The 20,488-nt window shown below is 41.0% G+C and overlaps 1 protein-coding gene and 1 long non-coding RNA gene across 2 annotated transcripts; one reads left to right on the forward strand and one right to left on the reverse strand.

Moving 5' to 3' along the window:
• Positions 1-4,625: 4,625 nt before the first annotated feature.
• Positions 4,626-9,638, forward strand: LOC147193434 (uncharacterized). The gene is made up of 2 exons (XM_086130477.1): positions 4,626-5,568; positions 7,316-9,638. The coding sequence occupies exons 1-2, from the start codon at positions 5,442-5,444 to the stop codon at positions 8,575-8,577; spliced, it is 1,389 nt and encodes a 462-aa protein (XP_085986603.1). The 5' UTR covers positions 4,626-5,441; the 3' UTR covers positions 8,578-9,638.
• A 1,670-nt stretch (positions 9,639-11,308) lies between these two features.
• LOC147193435 (uncharacterized) lies at positions 11,309-17,477 on the reverse strand. The gene is made up of 2 exons (XR_015102998.1): positions 17,388-17,477; positions 11,309-13,452 (listed from the first exon to the last, which is right to left on the reverse strand). It is a non-coding gene; the product is annotated as an uncharacterized LOC147193435 (long non-coding RNA).
• Between the last annotated feature and the right edge of the window lie 3,011 nt (positions 17,478-20,488).

Consider the following 20,488-nt stretch of genomic DNA (forward strand, 5'->3'; position numbering starts at 1 on the left):
TTGGTTGAGTGAGAAGTAGGGTCCAGCGACACCGATGCGTTGACGCATGCGCCGGGCTCACAGAGCAAACCACGTGTCGGTGCATGTGCTGCTTCATTACGTCACGTGATTGACACGTGAACTGCACCGGCGCAGTTTAGACTGCATCGGCTGCGTTGACACAGTCCAGGCTGCTAATTGACACATCGGCTGCGTTGACACAGTCCAGGCTGCTAATTGACACGTGAACTGCACCGGTGCAGTTTAGACTGCATCGGCTGCTTGGCACAGTCCAAGCTGCGCCACTTAGTCCAGGGGGCGTCGACTCAGTGCAGGGGGCGTTGACGCAGCAAAAGCCCGCACAGTGTATCGTAAGGAAGTGCGTCTGGCGACACGATGCCGATTGCTGAAACAAGCCAGACCTCACCCTCGCTCGAATAAAAATATATGTTTGGGCAATACGGAAAACACACTGATTATCAGAAAAAATGTGTCCGTCTGACTTCGAGCGTCATGTCGTCTGTCATATAATAGGCTATTATTATATGAGAAGTGCTTTATGAACGTTTGTACTGTACGTCATACTCCAGTTGATTGAGAGGTCCCGCCTATAAGGGGGAGTTCCAGAAAGTGACTGCGAGTGAGCACACCGCATGTTTGATGACTCTGCCACCTTGCTATTAAAAGTCACATAAAACGTAAACCTTGTCTGCTGACCATCATTACATCGGCTAGGCTAGTTTAGCTGTTGTCGTAGTTCAAAGCTTAATATGTGGCGTGGGTTGGGTCGGCGCCGCGAGTATGTGCTCACGCTCACTCGCTCACAGCAGAGAGCAGCAGACTATCGACTGCTGAGACGTGCTTCACTCGTGTGACGTTGCTACAGTACGTGCATATTATGGAGCAGCTTCCGGACAAATACAAATTGTCCGCCGTGTAGAGCCATTTTGATCTCCTTTTGGAGAATAAGGTATTTATTAAAATCTCCTTGTCTCTCCAAGTGCCTCTCGGATTTTTGACATGTCTTATTCCATTGTGTGTGTGTGTTCTCCACAACAGGGGAAATAGCATGCATTAAACGCAACAGAATGAAATTTAAAACACTGGAGCATCTTATTTTTCTAAATAAAAAAATTGTGAAGACAAAGCCCACAAGCATCCTCATTCACATGATGTTAACATTATTGAAACACAATGAATGATACAATATGAATGCATGGGTGTGAATGATATTGTCAAGGGTCAATGTCATCTTTATTGTCAAATATGCTTTATGTATGACATGCAACATAGATGAAATTTCTTCCTCTCAATCCTCAGTGCATACATGCATGCAAACGTGCTGTGCATTAAACACACACAGCTAAGAAAGGATAGCAGCTACACTGTATAAAAAAGACATGTAATCTGAACAGTATAGACAATATAAACAATATAAACAGCATAAACAACAACATAAACAATGGCGCTTGTGGCTATTGTGAATAGAGTGAGGTAGTGCATTGTATACACGTCATCATCAAATCAGTTTGTTCAGTCTGTCAAGTGGGTTGGCTGCAGGGATTTTGAAGGTCCAGCAGGTGGCAGTGGTCAGCGACACAGTATCAGTACAGTATCAACACAGTGTGTCATTGTGTCGACACACCTCATGAGGCCGCATGGACCCATCACTAAGTCCAGGTGTTTGTGCCAGAGATGTGTTTCTCGAGCCTGTCCTTAGTATCAAGTCCTTGGCCTTGGGAGTCAAGTCCTTGGCCTTGGATTGCCGGTCCTCAGACACAATGAAGGATTAGAGCCTCAAATCCCTTGTATAAGGACCGCAAGAATCATGAAAGATTCTATTAAATTTCATTGGAGGAAACCCATATTGTTGGAACAACTATGTCGCTTTTAAAGGGGCGGGACTGTCACTAACATGTGATAGCGCAACGTGTAAAGAGCAGCATCACAGTTAGTTTCAATCACGGTTTGTTGCGTTCGCGATCGGCAGTTTAAATAGCATGTAAGCCTTTCGGTAACAGTGGTGTCTTTTATTTAGTTATTTTTGCACAGTCGTCACGTTTGTGCGGTCGCACTAGAATGTTTGTTTGAACCAAGTAATTTGCGTTACAGCTGGAGTCAATAATGTCGGCACTTCACTTCCGGGTTTGGCCGTTGGGATTTGGAGTCCTTTTGCTCGATTCCAGTTATGTTTGCTGAATGCTTTCTCATGTTTGGAATAATGAATATTGATAATACATAGTTTAAAAATCATGGTTGATTTAATTATTTATTATTATTCTTGTGAAGTTGAAGGTATTCATTAATGTAGTATTAGTGGTAGTGGTAATAATAGTAGTACTCAGAGAATGGTTAGAGATTCAGCCATCTCGTTACCTCTGCGTCCCGCGTTCTCGACGCATAATTTTCCCACGGGACGCACAGTTCCAAACAATGTGCGTTTTTGGGACGCAAGGAAATTTCTCAGGCAAAACAAACAAACAAACAAACAAACAAAAAACTACGGCAAGCCTGAGGATTTCACAGTAACAATCGTGACCGGTAGCGTGTCGTCTCAGTGGCGTCATTTTCACGGTACCGAAAAATAGTTTAATTATAAAAGTTACCGTACTTGAATTGACTGTGTGATGCACGCGATTTCACTGCGCCTGTATGTGTGTTTGTGATGTGATGTGGTGTGTGAGTGTGTTTCTTCTAATTTACTTTCGTTTTGTTTTGTTTTCAGTGTTGGGGGGGGGGGGGGGGGGGGACACAACAGATGACGTTATGTGCGCATGCGGGTTGTTATTTTAGTCCGCAAACTGAGGAATCGCGTGGATGAAAGTTTGAGATGGCGGCGAAAAAAAACTCACCAAGGTCTACTAATTACGATATTTAAGAAATGGGAATGCTTGTCTGATTTTTCGTATGAATCGTCCGAAGGGCGTATCACTAAACTCACCTGTGACGTAGGCACAGAACGCGAGAGCGAAATACGACGCAAGGCACGATTACGAGGCAAATTGGTCATTAGATTTGTAGGCTAATCGCTGTGAAAAATATTATGAAACCGTATTGGTTATTCTATAATTTACTGGTTGTAGCATGGTAACTTCATGAATAAAACATTCGTCACAAGGTGTAGTAATGCTAATGTTAACTGTTGGTAGAACTCATGATGATGTGTGTTAAATTCTTTCGTCAAATTGATCGTAGATTACACATGCATCGTCTTGGGAAGAGGATGTCAAGCCACATCAATACTTACCTGTATTAATGATTACCAGTCAATTAATCTTTGCAGTGTGAGATTGGAAAAAATACTCTGATGATGCCACATGAGTACACCAGTTTTTGATCCATTTATTTTTTGGAATAAACCTGGAGTACACAGCTGTTGATGTAATGTTCATTGTTAATGCATCGTTTTCAAACATTGACCCTTGAAACATTATACTTTTGAGTTTCGGAATTCTTGATTATCAAGTATCAGTCAAAATAGAAAAATGGGTTCCCATGATGAACGTTTACGGAACCCAACATTTGTAATCGTGGTTTCCCGTTGGGTAATCCGACGGAACCGAAAAACGGGTACCATGAATTTCCGAAATCCTCAGGCCTGCTCCTGAATTATTTATATTTTTGCAGCATTTGTCTATCATTGTATGTATATGTTGTTGTTTGTGTTATTATCATATGCAATTGAATAAGTAGACCCTATCAGAATTCGAAATTTGGGACTCTCTCAATCCATAATGGCACTCGTACTTTTCTGATCAGCGAGTCCCTGGGACTCGCTGCCGGTAAACTGTAAAATTATCACTGAGAGATTACCGCTTTTTCTGCAGTCAGTGATTGACTTCTATGCAAAGTCATTTCTCAACTTGTCTTCCGTGCCACGTCATGCCTGTTGAGTGTTGATTTACTTCATATTAAGAAACTACTGCACTAAAACATTAATTCATAAATGTATACCGTATGATTTTATATATTTTTTTCTCAGTATAAATAACACGTACCCTGACTGTTCTACTCTTTGAATAAAAACACTTCATTCAAGCGTTAGGGAGTGCAAAGGGTTATGGTGGAGGGGTGTTGCAAATCATGAAGACCTGCCAAGTGGTTAATTAAATGAGTTAATGATCTAATTAAAACTCATTCACTCTCAAAGATTTATATGTCTTTTCAGACTCCACACATTCAATCCCATGTATTTATGTATATTTTTTTCAATTTTCTGAAAGAGTTTGAAAATGACTGGTACTGAATGACTTAAATAATCAAGATGAAATTAAATAATCAATTATCAAGATGAAAAGTACAATTCAAATGGACCCACATAATACCTCATATATTTTTTGTCTTTGACTACAAATTATGTAGTGCATATTGATCGCCCGCCAATTGCACATATTTCTTTTCTCAGCTCTAATAAATATACAAGTTCAAAGAAGAACAGTGGGATGCTCAAAAATGATATTTTATTGGTGGATAAGTGTGTGTGTGTGCGTGTGTGCGCGCGTGTGTGTGTGCGTGTGCGCGTGTGTGTGCGTGCGTGTGTGCGCGTGCGTGCGTGTGACTGTGTGTGTGTGCGCGCGCGTGTGTGTGTGTGTAACCCTCCCCTCCCTCTTCTACCATGGATTCTTGTGATGTGATGTTCGCGAACGACACATCACTATTGCTCACAGTTGGGTCTCTGCTGAGCGATTCGTTGATCTCAAACGCGTCTCTTTGTTACCGTCTAGCAAGCTAGGCTAAGGAAGCTAAATTAGGCCTTAAACAATCAACGTGGACCTGACATGACTTTTAGTGAATTGAGTTCATGCCCTGCGTAGAGGTTTCAGTGTATTCACTTGTACTGAGAATTTTTGGTTGTTTTTTTCGTGAAGCCCGTGTGATTGTGGGAGTTCTGTCAGCAGAACGTCAACAACAGCGGACCATATACGGCAACACGATTAAGTCAAACTTCATGGAATGACAGATTTGACTTTTATAATCAAACAATAATGGTCGTATAATAATAAGTTTTTTTAATGGTCAGTCGCTATATCTTCATTCCTGTTCTGTGCATATGCGCGTGATATAATATAAGGGGTATTGAAATAAAATATGCAAATATTAGGGGACTTTTGTTTTGAAATGCATCACGAGAGTTGACCTCTTTTGGTGGAGTGGGCCTTCGTGGAGCACAACGTACGTTCTCGTTCGTATTTTACGTAACCACACGCGCTTTCAAATCATTCCGAATTTGGACCGAATGAGCGTACAGAAGCCTCAATGCAAGTCGTCCATCACTACTTCACCGGACTGAAAAATTCCTGTGTCTGTGTTAAATCGTTTCGGTGCACGTCGAAGCTACTCGGCCTCGATTAGCTTAGCTTAGTTTAGCTTGCTAGCCACAAACAAAGAGAGGCATTTGTGATCAACACATCGCGAAGCAAAGATCAAGTGTTAGCGTAAAGTTTTACGATTATCGTGGGAAAATGAGCTCAAGAAGGACAGCAGAGTGTGAGGAGGAGTTTTGTAGACCAAAAGAGGAAAACAAGCGACCATTTCAACTGGTGGACGCCATTTGCAACATGCAACCAAGAGTTGCGTTCGGCACTGCAGGTTTGGTCACTTCTTTGGCCTACTCTCACTTGTCGAGAAAGCACATTCTGATTTTAAGTGTTGTTAGGGTTTTCATTCTCTGGATGATGAAGCAATGTTTAAAAACAAATAATAATTGGGAGCGGTACATTCATCCGCAGTTGTGGTCTTGATTGATTGACATCTTCGGAGTCTGACAGAATACTGCAGAGTGTGCGTGCTCAAAAGCAATTTAGAATATCTTGAATAAATTATTTATTTATTGTTGCATTTGTTTGAGGAAGTAAAAGCCATTTAATGTTAGAACTCATTTCGCATCGAGTGAAATACCGAAATGACTGAGGCAATAAACAAGATGGGGAAGGGGGAGGATTTGCATCTCAGACAATTCAGATATTGTGAACAATTTCAACATAGTAAAGTCGTGGTGTCAGCCAGGGGCATGCTAAAACCTTTGGAGCGGCTGGTGCCCAAAGTTCAAAGGTGGCACATTGAAGAAGAGTTTGAAACACTTCACAGAAACAAACTTTATTACATACAACTACAATACTATTGTACAATATGCATGCATATTACTAAAAAAGTAGCAAGGTGAGGAAGCTGCTTTGTACAGTGGCTATACAAAGTCCACACACCCCTAATTCAACTGCAGTTTTTTTTACGATGTAAAAAAATGTGGCCAGCATAAATCATTTAAAACCTTTCGTACCATTAACGTCACCGACAACTGAGTAAGAATCTTTTCAAGACAGGAAGTAAAAACAAACAACTGTCATACTTCCATTATAGTATTTATGCTTAATTTCATATCCCCAAAGGTGCAGTTACTGTCAATGGATTCAATTTATAGCATGATATGAATTTTAGTCCATATCGCTCCCCTTTCAGTCTGCATATGAGGCAAGTTAAACATGGCATAAATACACAAAACAACTTACATACGATCTTTCATTTATGTAGAATCAAAATGCAAACGAATGTAAAACTTGAAACATTTTTCTTTAAAAAAAGTTTTTTGTACATCCAATGTTATTAGTCATTTCTTTATGTGTATATGTTTTGATGGTATGTAATTTTCTGTCGTAGTTTTAAATATTAACAGCTGAAGCTTCATTTTGAAAAAAAAAATCCTAAATTGACTCGCAATCCCAATATCTGTCAGAAAAATCCAGATTCACCCTGAAATTGTTCATCCGTAATCCGAAGGTCGTACTACATTTTTGAAAAATGTAACGAAATACTTTTTGTTTAATGTTTTTTCAGCCCCTTTTAACACCACATTTCTGAACTTGAATTTGTGACATCATGTCTATTTTTTACTCTATTTTTGAAATCCTGATGAAAGTCAATTCACCCGAAGGTCGGTTCTCTTGCATGTGCCCACCATTTTACGATGAATGTAGTCAAGCCAGCTGGGACGATTTGTTCATACACTGTGCCACCCGCTACAAGTGTCTACTTCAACATAAATACGAAATAAGTGATACTGTGGATATATCGCAACGATTTATCTGACGTTAATTTTGAAGTTGGTCTTTGGAAGCCATTGCTGTGGCGGCTGACTTGACTTAAATCGGAGGTTGCATAGCCTGACTGCAGTCATGCTGACTGAGTTGCGAAATTCTCATGCGCAAAAGCACGATGAGAGACTTGACTTAGAGCTTAATATTCAAGTTGGCGTGCTCATGCGCACTGGCGCACCGCTTATGTACACCCCTGATTCCAAATACAAACCATCATATCGTGATTGTCTTCTTTTGTCTTGCAGACATCAGTGAAGATGTTCAGCCGGAGCGGCAGGAGCCAGCGACCCCTGACATTAAGGTGGAAGAGGAGGAGGAAGAGGTTCCCAACTATAATGAGGAGGGAAGCGAGCCCCCCTACATCAAGGAAGAGGCTATCTGCAAGTTACCATCAACTTGCATCACTTTGAAGAGTAAATATCAATGTCAAAGTGAGATGAGCAGATGGGTGGAGCCTACGAGCAGCACCTCATGTCAACGCATGACAACAGACGGTGATGGTGACCACCATGGAGGATCACAAAAAGACGGCCTCATCGCTCCACTGTCAGATAGTGATGACATGTCACATGCGACTCATGGGGATGATCATGATTGTGATGATGATGATGATGAAGAGTCTGAAGGTGATCTGATATGCTTCACTGAAAACAAACACTGGCAGTGTTCTCAGTGTGGGAAAAGCTATGCTTATAAGAGCCGTTTAAAACAACACATGAGAACACACACAGGAGAGAAACCTTTTTCCTGTCTGGTTTGTGGGAAAAGATTCTCGAGGAAGGGACAGGTAATGAGCCACACAAGAACCCATACTGGCGAGAAACCGTTTACCTGCTCAGTTTGTGGCCAGAGTTTTTCTCAGCGCGTGAGCTTAATCAGTCACACAAGAACCCACACTGGTGAGAAACCGTTTTCCTGCTCAGTTTGTGGCCAGAGTTTCTCTCAGAGAGGAAACTTAATAAGTCACACAAGAACACACACTGGTGTCAAACCTTTTTCCTGCTCAATTTGTGGCCAAAGATTCTCTCTTAAAGGAAACTTAATAAGTCATATAAGAACCCACACGGGTGAGAAACCATTTTCCTGCTCAATTTGTGGTCAAAGATTCTTTCGAAAGACACACTTAAAAATACACACAAGAACCCACACTGGTGAGAGACCCTTTACCTGCTCAGTTTGTGGTCAGAGCTTCTCTCTTAGCACAAAGTTAAAAATACACAAAAGAATCCACACAGGTGAGAAACCTTACGCCTGTTCAGTTTGCGGTCAAAGATTCTCTCAAAAGACTAACTTGAAAATACACACAAGAACCCACACTGGAGAGAAACCCTTTGCCTGCTCCGTTTGCAGTCAAAGATTCTCACATAAGATAAGCTTAAAAATACACACGAGAACCCACGCTGCAGAGGAACCTTCTGCCTGCTCAGTTTGTGGCCAAAAAATTTATCAGAAGGAGAAGGTCAAGAGACACAAGTGTGCTGGTGAGGAACGCTGTAATCAAGCTTGATATGCAAACGTACACATTTAACACAGAGAGGATTTACCATCATACTTATGTGACGAGTGTCACGACAGATTGTGGCAGTCTTTAGCGCCATGTCGATGTCGCTTCAAGAACACTTGATACTTGGGTGAATTTTGGCTTTTCTTTTAATGACACTCTGCAACACAGTATGACGGGAGCAATGGTGAAGTCGCATTGGATCTTGGACATAACTGTGCAACAGACAAGCACTTTCTATTAACTCAACGTGTAAAAACTTCTACTCGACAAAACGTAAATTAAATAATACAAAAAGCAATGTGGACTCAGAACGAATCACGGGAGTAATTTAACACACCACACAATAGAAAAAGAAAAACAATGTGAAATATTCTTAGAAAATTATGAATGAATGTGGACCATCAACGAGATGCGACTTCCTCGTAGCTCTGTCTGAGCTAAGGTGGGAAGCTGGTGCCATACTGTGCGCTGTTGGGTCACTACTGTCATAATTTAATAAACATCATGTATCACTCCATTACACTTATTCACAACGGTCTATGTTATTATATTCTGTGTACCATGTTGTGTTTTTGCTGATCAGAATTAGATTTAGTGACCATGTATGCAAGAAACACACAAGGAATTCACTTCCCAGTTACAACCCGTTCAGAGAAACATCGACAAGACTGACATGGTTCCAGACAGAACGAGTGTGGAAGGTCGCTGTTCAGCGCCCCGATATCTTAGATATGGAAGGAAAACAGTCGGGAATATGAGGAGGCCAAAAAATACGATAGACTCCAACCATTCTGTTAATGGGAGGATGTTTTGAGCCAGAGGGGAAAAAAACCTCTGCACACGTAGCGTACATTTAAAAACAGTCCCACAATTCTCAAGACATCACACGAATACATTACTGTAGTCTTTGTGTCTTCTTTAAGACTCTTGGAGGCTTCACAGTGGTGCTAAATTACTTTCAGTACTGCATGAACTTTGTATAATGTAGTGATGTCCATATGAAGTCATTTTGGATGTGCAAGTGTAAATGTGATTGTGAATAAATGTCATACATCAAACATTGAGTCGCTTGTTGATCAGATGGAATTCCTTGGCACGCCAATCACCCTGGAGGAGGTTGTGGATGTTTTGAGGGGCCTCCCTTTCCGGCCCAAGTGGATTCACGGGTGAATTTTTCAAGTTTTATTTCCAAATGATTTATTATATTACTTACATTTGATAAATTCTCTTTTTTTTTTTCATTTCCAAATCTAATACCACTACGAATGGAGCTCCAAAGTTTGATAAATCAGCACTTGGTTTTAATAAAGGGTGATGAAAGTGGTCAAAATTGTGCACAAATAGATTATGAAATTATGTTCTATCAGATCGATAATTATCACGCTTTTCATTGGGAGTTTTGTTGGGATTCTAATTTTGAATTGAAGTTAGTAGACTTGTTTGAATTCTCGGAAACTTTAATCTATTTTTGTCATTATTAAGTTTTCCACTTTGATTGAACAGATATTCCCATTTCATACAGAGCATCCTTACAATCAACACATAAAATAAGCAGCTGCGCAGAAAATATTCCGAAATGCAGAAATCTGCTCAGACATAATTTCTTTTTTTTTTTTTAAAGAAGAGGTCGGGGACAAGCTTGAGGGTCACTTTTATTAATAGTTCTATTTATTGAGAAAACTCAGAATCTACAAATATCATAGTTCACAACAAACTAAATGGCGATCGGATCCTACAAATGTAGACACGAAACAAAACCGCATAACAATTTTTTTTATTGAATAACAAAAGCGTGGTATAAACAGAAATCGCTGGTCAACAAGAACCAGGAAAAACAACACAATAACAAAAAAGCGCTTGCAATAGGCAAGGAAATATTAATCCGAGGATAGAAATGAAATGACTTGAGTCCAATTGCACTAACTAATCATAAGAGCAAGATCAAATGACTAAACAATGACTCTACTTATAAAACGTGGAACTAAGGGAAAAGGATGACTATGACGCGATCTAGCGGTTAGGAAAAACAACGCGTGAGCAAGAGCAGCGACAATGTCAATAATCCGACAAGAGATATGATTTTGGCAGTCATTAAAAACATAGCTGAATCCTGATGATGACTTTGGCAGCAGGTGTGAACGCTGGAAGAGAAGCCTTCCACTGCCGCCTGCTGGACACACACAAGAACAGCATCATGACGCCTTTCAGTCCGTCAAAATAATTTGTTGACTACTCCTTCTTTACTGACCACCAAGTGACCTCAAGGCCCAGAGGCTGAGATGGCAAGTTAAATGATGTCAATTAAATGAAAGCATTTTGTTTTATCATGTAAAAGAAAAATACATGTGATTCTATGCAGTTCAGGGTTTTGAGAAAGTCAATCCCTCAAATTTCTTTTGCTCGTGGTTTGGCTGTGGCGCGGTGAGGAGTATGTATATTTTACCAAATCCTCGTGAAAATGTTGAATTTTAGGGATAGACAAGTCAATCGTGCAGATTGGCCAACTTCAAAAATAAAATCCCAAACAATAATAACATGGAGGTTAATGCTTTGTTAGTACACTTGACTTCAAACAAACCTTCATAATTTCCCTCATTTCTGACAATCCCGGAAAACTGTATCTTCAAAGCATTTCAATCATTTGAACAAATGAAATCATGCAGGGAGATAACAGCATTTCTTGAGGCAATCAGTGCTTGTTAAATTATTATTAATAAATACAGATCCATCTCTATTATTTTTGTACATTATTTATTGCCATACACAGTCTGAAAAGAAAAAAGAAAAACAAGGACAAATACAAATGACCAAACATTCTCTGACAACTAATTAAAACAAACTACATTTAAAAATCACAACTCAAGCCAAATACAAACAAGAATCTTTGGCCACAATCTGAACAGGAAAAAGGTTTCTCGATAGTGTGGTTTCTTGTGTGTATTTTTAAGTTTGACTTTTCAGACAATCTTCGGCCACAAACGATGCAGGAAAAAGGTTTCTCACCAGTGTGTGTTTTTGTGTGTATTTTTAAGCTTGCTTCTCAGAGAATCTACGGCCACAAACTAAGCAGGCAAAAGGTTTCTGTTGAGGAGAGTCAGCTTTTCGTTTGCTTCTTGCTCTCCTTGGACACAAGTCCTTTTATACCTCTGTAAGGTGGAATAAAGACCCAACACCACGTCGTACTTTTTCAGTTTATCACAGCACAACACAAATCGATTTGGGCTTCTGAGAGTTTCAGATTTCTTTCGGAAGCCCCAAAGAAACTCATTCATGAGATTATATAGAGACAATATGATAATGAGAGGCGGGGAGGTACGCCTCTCATGCAAATCCCCGAAACAAAGAAAGTAACATGTCATCTGACCCGGTGTGGCTGGAAGACGTTGGGAGCGGTGAGGTGAGACCCGACCACCACTACCCACCATTTGGTGTGATGGCAGGAACACAGATACTTGAGATAACAGTTCCTCTTTTGATGTTAAACATGTCCTGTGGAGGGGGGCCCTAAAGTGGTGGGGTTCGAGGGCACTAAAGGTGATTGTAAAAACAGTGAGCAGGAAATACCTTCAACAGCATTTTACATTGTTCCTTTCAAGTGTCTGAACAAACACAACTAACAGAGAGGAATAACACCATCACCATTAAACCTAACTACGTAAAAAGTAGAGACAAAGAAGGCCAAGCAAAGTTCGATCTTGATATGATGACAAAGTATAGACCACTGCTGTTGGTCACAGATCTTGAGATTAGGGTTCCTCTTTGAGGGCACTTGACAGCCTTCAGGGATTTATACGAGGTGGTGGAGGCAAGAAAACCCTCGGGGGGCTGTTAATTAACCAAGTGAAAATAGGATCTAAACTTCACACTACATTCTTTGTTTTAAGTACTTCAGCAGATGTTCAGGACAGAGACTAGTGTCAATAGTTCTCATAGCAAGATGAAATTCCTCAACAATGTTCTACTACTACTTCTAGCGGAATATTTCCTTAACAGTTTCTCACCAGTGTGGGTTTTTGTATGACTTTTAAAAGAGCCTTCTGAAAGAATCCTCGGCCACAATCTGAGCAGACAAAAGGTTTCTCACCGGTGTGTGTTCCTGTGTGTATTGTTAAGTGCCCCTTCTGAGCGAATCTTTGGCCACAAACTGCGCACGAAAAATGTTTCTCACCAGTATGTGTTCTTACGTGCCTTCTTAAGACTGCCTTCCAAGGGAATCTTTGGCCACAAACTAAGCAGGCAAAAGTTTTCTCACCAGTGTGGCTTCTTACGTGCTTTTTTAAGACACCCTTCTGAGAGAATCTTTGGCCACAATCTGAACAAGCAAAAGATTTCTCAGCAGTGTGGGTTCTTTTGTGACTTTTTAAGTTTCCCGTACAAGAGAATTTCCAGCCACAGTCTGAACAGGTGAACGGTTTCTCACCAGTGTGAGTTCTCACGTGTAATTTCAAACGACTCATATGTAAACGTTTTGCCACAGTGAGAACATTTCCAGCGTTTTTTATTAGTTTGACGTGTCAGATCACTATCAGACTTTTTATCCTATGATAGTGGAGCTAACAGGCCATCTGCTTTTGATTGTCCCCAGTGGTTTCTATTGTCTTGTATTGTCATACGTTGACAGGAGTTGCTGCTTGGAGGCTCTGCCCCACTTTGATCTTCATCTACACTCTTCAAAGGGACACCAGTCAATGGCAACTTGCAGACAACCTCCTCCTCCATCTCCTCCTCCTCTTCTTTGATGTCCGGGGGCTCATCCACCTCCACTTTTGTGCAAGGGTGCTCCTCTTTTTTTAATGTAATGGCCCTGCTGCTCCTCTTCCTGTTTAATGTAAGAGGGCTCTGCATCCAGCCGCTCAGGACAAGCATTTTCACTGATGTCTGAAAGATAAGAGAAGACAAACACACATGGTTATCCGGTTTATATTGACAAAGAAGGTTATTAGGAGAGCCAGATGAGTTCAGATTACTATTCACGATGTGACATGAGCAGTTTGTTATTGATGGTATTTTTTTTCCATCCCTGGTGGTGATTTTTTTTAATAAATATTTTTTTTAGCCATGGTTATTTGCAGAAAGACTGACAGAGTCTGACAGTTTCCATTTTTGAGAAGTGGATAAGTCAAAAGTGGTACTGGCCTCAAATATTCATGACATAAGGCACTAAGTTTTAGTGCTTATTTCATATTTAGTGACTTTAGACCAGGGGTGGCCAACCAGTCAGAGACTAAGAGCCAATTTTTTTTACTGTGCTACTGCAAAGAGACCCCCCCCCCCACACACACACACACTCACGCACATATGCATGCACGCCACGACGAGCAACAGCCTGAGCGCCAGAACATAAATGAAACCTAAAGACACAAAGACACAAATCTTTTCTTTCCTCCTCCCACTGCTCGCAGTCGACTTGGGACCAGTCTACTGGCTCTTAGTCGATTGCTATCGACGTATTGGTCACCCCTGCCTTAAAAACAGAGGTAATTTGTAACTAGCTTAGCACTTAGCGCCGTTGTCTGCACATGAGCGGTGATTCCACACACAGTGTCAAATAACAATACATATGGCTACATCACATATTTGATGACACAATGGAAAATGCCCATTTTTATTCAGGATCACATCCAATAAAAGACGAAAAATCGAGCCCTGCTTTCAGCTGCAGAAGGATGTGAGCATGTTCAATGAGGCAGACAATTATCGGTCAACAAAATATTTTTTTCATACAGTATTAACTGAAAAACACGTGCCGGACAGATCCTGTGTTGAAGAAACAGTTGACTTTGCTACAAATGTCTGTTGTGTGGATCTCCACGAGGCGCAGAAATCTTTTAGGTAATACATGGTCACCAATGTCTTTTAAGGCTTTTATTTTGAAACTGACCTTTGCAGCATGTGCAAGTGTGAAAAATCGTGGCAGCTGGCTTGGCCACTATAGACAGAAAACAAAGCTTTATGCGAAAAAAGTACCGGTAGTTTGTGGACTATAGAGTAAGAACTCAAAGTTACCAAACCTGCTCTGTGTGAGCCAAATCGAGATTTCTTAAAAACAGCATCGCTCTCCTCTTTTGCCCCACAAAGTTGCTCCTCGTTCTCCGCTGTTCTTTCTTGGGCGCATTTTCCAAGAAAACCACCACACTTTCCGTTGACTTGATCTCTGCTTTGCGACGAAGCGGCTAGCAAGCAAGGCTAAGTCAGCTAAGCTAGCCCCAGAAACTTGAAATAATGATGTTACAGTCCAATAAAGTAACAATGGTCATCCTGCGTCGAGGCTAAAGTGATATAGTTCTAGAAGAAAATTTTGATTTGTCTTCTTTGTGATTTTATTTTTAAAAATAAAGCCGTGTTGTAGTTCAGAGTGATGAGCACCGACAATTTCAGGAAAAGTGGGGAATTCAATATGTCTTTGTGGAGCACAGGGGCACCCTGACGACACTTATTTGGACAGAGAAAGATGCGGTGCATAAGAATTAGTTTGAAACATCATTCCACAACTAGACATGCAAAATACCAGGGAGATGAGAGAGAGTTTGTAAAAAAAAAGGGCCTGTTATAGGCCGCAAGTATTGTCTGTCGAGAAAAGAAAGGTCAGTCAAGCGACATCAGCCTCTCTGCCAACACTCTGGCAGAGTGCATTTGTGACATGTCAAGTGACATTTATGATCAACTAGAGACTCATCCAGTGGAGTACAGACAATGTGAGACAGCAAAATGTTTCAGTGTATATTCAGTCGCTCTTGATGAGGCCATAGATATCACTGACATTGCGCAGCTGGCAAAGTATACCGCTCAGGAGATATTTCATCAGCTGTGCGATGCAATTGAGAATGCCGTTTTTTCATGGAAGAGGTTTGTCGGTATAACAACTGATGGAGCGCCATCAATTAGAGGGAGGAAAAGTTGACTGGTGGGATTTGTTAAAAAAACAAACAAAACAAAACTAGAAGAGGAGGGTGTGGAAGAAGCGATAGGTCTGTATTGCATCATCTATCAGCAGGCCCTTTGCAGCAAATGCCTGAATGCATCAACCAGGTTGCAGGGAGTGCTGAATGTGGGAGGAAACCAGAGTACCCGGAGAAAACCCACGCAGGCCTGGGAAGAACATGCAAACTCCACAGAGGGAGGCCAGAGCTGGAATTGAAACCGGTACCTCTGCACTGTGAGGTCTACGTGCTAACTACTGGTCATCGGGCCGCCCAATGGAAACATGTGAAGAGATTTTTATTTGAGTTGAGAGCAGAAGTGAAAGCCTTCATGGAGAAGAATGCACTGGGAAAAAAACGACTCGTCACATTTTTGCACTCACTCTAAGTGAGTAAATTTCACTGCTCATATTTCAAATGTATCCCATTCATTAGATTCAAGTAACAATTACAGGAAACTAAAGATTGTAGGTAGGAAAATATTAAGTAATTCTTACTCAACTCTTACTGGATCTGATGTATCTGTTGTTTGTATTCGTGGTTTAACACGAGTATTCATGCTGGTGGTGGGCGCCATGGGCACGGTCACGTTGCAGTTATAGTTCATGTGCTCCGAAGCTGTTAGCCTTCGAATGAGACAGACCTAACTATTTAGCACAGAAATAGTGCTAATACTGTACTTACAGCATCCATATAACAAGGTGTCCATTAGCGTCCTGTGGCCCGCGAGTGTGAGACCCCAGTATTAAATGAAGAAACATTTCTCATCTTTTTGGAAAGGCAGGTTGGAAATATAGGTTGTTATTTCAGTATTATTGGATTACGACATTGATAAAGCACAACGTTAGCCCCTCTGACAGTTTAAGGTTTCAATGGCAGCAATGTTAAATGGTGGATGCAGAAGGGATCCAGTCAACTTCCTGAAGTGAAGTTGCAGTCTTGGAAGTAGGAAAAATGGACAAACATAAATATGGAACAGTACCAAACTGTAATAACTGAAACAGAAAATTGCATAAACAGTGCAGATGTTTTTATTTGTTTTAATTTCTTAAATAGATAAATATATAATAACAAATGTGTTTTGAAATGTTGTTACAGTTTTTATACTTTATATAGTTTTAGAATTTCTGATTGTTTTACATGAAACGTTGCAGTGAGAAGACCATGAAATAGAGGTAAGATCGGGCGGCCCGAGCCCGAGCCCAAGCCCGACCCGAAATCGGGCCTAACTGTCAATCATTGCTTCGGGTTCGGGTCGGGCCGGGTTTCTCTCGCACTGCCTTTTTTTTTTTTCATTTCGAGGCCGTCAATAGTTTTGGCCACGAGACCGTGGTTCGTAAAAAAACAGAAGTCCCCTCATCACAACACGTACTGTACTAAACTCTTGGAATGACAATTCAAAGAACTCCTTCCTGTCTCTGTCTATTATCCAGCCATCATTGTTTTTCTTTGTCTCTCTGCTTCTCTCTCTTAAAGTGCCGCACTAGATTTTTAAGGACGTACTGCTGCTGTGGTTAATGGCCCATTTTCAAACCGTCAAAATGACGGACGGCCTTAAATTGTTCCTACAACTCTTAAAAAAAGCCGTCAATGATGGAAAATTGTCGGTTAATGTACCCTCTGCAGAAACAGAAATACATGTTTAAAAGTGTTGTCAGCGGCGAGTTTTTATTGCCGTGCGTTTTGCTGTAATTGTGAATGATTTTAACTTTATTCACTTACGTCCTGGAGAACGCGGCACTAGCTTAAAAGCAGCACCCACTCGACATGACCGAAGAAACGTGTTCGCTTCGCCGTTTTCATTCATTAGATTCGAAACGAAGACGTGTAAGCGACTTTTTATTGGCGTGCGTTTTACTGTAATTGCGAAAGATTTTAACTTTATTCACTTACGTCGTGTAGATCATCGCATCGAAACGTAGAAGAACGACTGGAGCGGAGCGAGTGAAATGCATCCGTTTGAGCGAGGCTGGACACAAAGTTAAAAAGATGCAGCAGACACTTGGAGTCGGAAAGACGCAAATCTACGAAACTTTAAAAAACAAGGCATCAATTCAACTCCTGATGACAAGCCACCATCCAGCAAGGAAGCAATGCAAATGGCAACAAAATCCTTCAGTATGCACAAGAATTACCAGACATCGGTGATCAACGGGACAGTTACTTGCAACTAGCAAGAAAACTGTATGACACGCAGGCAAACATTGTCATAAACCAAATAATGCATCCAACAAAACAATCCAAAATACAATTTTTTTCCCCAAGACAGAAAAAAATAAACATTTAAATACTGTACGTATTTTACTGTTGTGATTTTTTGGGGATACACCTGTATTGCAGTTTTTGTTATGTAAACAGTTTTTGGACAGTATATTTTTGTATTTTATTGATTGTGTTGTTACACGTGCATTTTGTCAACATACTTGCAGGTTCATAAAGGACATGTACCATGCTCATTTCCCAAATGAGGAATTTCTGTTATCGGGACAAATTGGACAGCGCAAACACGAGTCCGTACTAGAGAATATTTACTGTATATATATTTTTTTTAAAAAAAACGGACAAACCGGAAGTTGGATCAGGTCCTTCAAAGTAAAACAAAAAATACTCATGACCCAAATAACAACTTCAAAATAATCGACAACTTAATTTGTGATGCAGGTTTCGTCATAACATCTGCAAGCGTCACTTCAGTTGGACAATACTGTAGCCATCAACCTTGCCATCATTTACAGTAGATATAATGAAATGGTACTTAACATCAATGTGTTGTAGCACCTTTCAGATACATGTTTGGCAGTTACCCAGTGCTCTTCAGTGGGATTTGTAAATGACTGTGATAACCTACTTGATGTGGCTTGACATCCTCTTCCCAAGACGATGCATGTGTAATCTACTATCAATTTGACGAAAGAATTTAACACACGTCATCATGAGTTCTACCAACAGTTAACATTAGCATTACTACACCTTGTGAGGAATGTTTTATTCATAAAGTTACCATGCTACAACCAGTAAATTATAGATTAACCAATACTGTTTCATAATACTGTATTTTTCATAACGATTAGCCTACAAATCTAATGACCAACTTGCCTCGTAATCGTGCCTCTCGTCGTATCTTGCTCTCGTGTTCTGTGCAAACATTCTAGGTGAGTTTAGTGACACGCCCTTTGGACGATTCATACGAAAAATCAGACTGGCATTCCCATTTCTTAAATGTCGTAATTAGTAGACCTATGTGAGTTTTTTTTTCGCCGCCATTTCAAACTTTCATCCGCGCAATTCCTCAGTTTGCGGACAAAAATAGCAACCCGCATGCGCACATAACGTTATCTGTTGCAACCCCCCCCCCCCCCCTCCCAACACTGAAAACAAAACGAAAGTAAATTAGAAGACACTCACACACAACACCACACCACAAACACACATACAGGCACAGTGAAATTGCGTTGATCACACAGTCAACTCGTGTGCGTGCGGTGACTTTTATGGTTAAACTATTTCTCGGTACCGTTAAAATGACGCCACGGAAACGACACGCTACCGGTTATGATTGTTACCGTGAAATCCTCAGGCTTGACATAGTTTTTTTTTGTTTGTTTATTTGTTTTGACTGAGAAATTTCATTGCGTCCCAAAAACGCACTTTATTTGGAACTGTGCGTCCCGTGGGAAAATTATGCGTCGAGGACGCGGGACGCAGAGGTAACTAGATGGCTGAATCTCTAAACATTCTCTGAGTACTACTATTATTACCACTACCACTAATACTACATTAATGAATACCTTCAACTTCACAATAATAATAAATAACTAAATAAACCATGATTTTAAACTATGTATTATCAATATTCATTATTCCAAACATGAGAAAGCATTCAGCAAACATAACTGGAATCGAGCAAAAGGACTCCAAATCCCAACGGCCAAACCCGGAAGTGAAGTGCCGACATTATTGACTCCAGCTGTAACGCAAATTACTTGGTTCAAACAAACATTCAAGTGCGACCGCACAAACGTGACGACTGTGCAAAAATACCCAAATAAAAGACACCACTGTTACAGAAAGGCTTTACGCGCTATTTTAAACTGCCGATCGCGAACGGAACGAACCGTGATTGAAACTAACTGTGATGCCGCTCTTTACACGTTGTACTGACTGACAGTGGCAGCCCCGCCCCTTTCAAAGCGCCAGATAAAGTCATCAACGTGGGTTTCCCTGGATGAATTTTATTTGGTTCCTTTATGATTTTAACAGTCCCCTGGCCTACTTAATACCTGATTAGCAGTGTTGGGTCCAAGAACCGGCATCCCAAGGCCAAGGCCAAGGACTTGGAAAATTTTCTGGGGTAAAGTCAAAGCCAAGGATTAGAGGAATTAGAACGAGGGATTAGAGCCTCTAATCACTGATTAGAGGCTCTAATCCCTCGTTGTGTCCGAGGACCGGCAACCTGAGGACCAAGGACCGCCCTTCGGTCCTCGAGGAACACATCACTGGCAGCTGGACCCTTCTGCTACGTTCCGGCGGGGCGAGCACTGGGCGCCTCACTTTCCGGTGAGACCCCGCCAAGCTGATGGGCGGGCATTTAGGGCCCAAGAGCCCCGGCACTCAGCCCGCGTGCCACTCGGAGGCATCTCACCACGAGGCTGCGAGCGCTGTTCTTCTTTTTCTCCTTGTTCTTCTTCTTAATTGGCGGGTGGCAGCTAACGTTTGCGGTGCATCACCACCTACTGTATCGGAGTGTAGAAATACTTGACTGTTGTATATTAAAGTACGTACGAGGAAAAAAACCAAAAAACACACAAATTTAAAACTTGTACTTGTACCTTCTTTCGCTGACGGCAGTCGACTGCAACATAATCTTACTTGACCACGTTTAATTTGTGCGTATGCACTCGCGAGTGTGCACCAGAATTAGTACGTGCGTGTGCAAATGTGTGTGCGTGTGAGATGAATGGAATTCCGCATAGGTCTGCTTTTGTAAAACAAGG

The sequence above is a fragment of the Hippocampus guttulatus genome, chromosome 15, assembly GCF_054856545.1.
Source record: "Hippocampus guttulatus isolate MCC_2025c chromosome 15, RoL_Hgut_1.0, whole genome shotgun sequence".
NCBI classification, from domain to species: Eukaryota; Metazoa; Chordata; class Actinopteri; order Syngnathiformes; family Syngnathidae; genus Hippocampus; species Hippocampus guttulatus.

Bases quoted from the DNA above. Each gene is read 5' to 3' on its own strand.
- LOC147193434 (XM_086130477.1), top strand. From the start codon at position 5,442: ATGAGCTCAAGAAGGACAGCAGAGTGTGAGGAGGAGTTTTGTAGACCA. The intron at 5,569-7,315 runs GTTTGGTCACTT...TTTGTCTTGCAG, and splicing joins AGTTGCGTTCGGCACTGCAG to ACATCAGTGAAGATGTTCAG.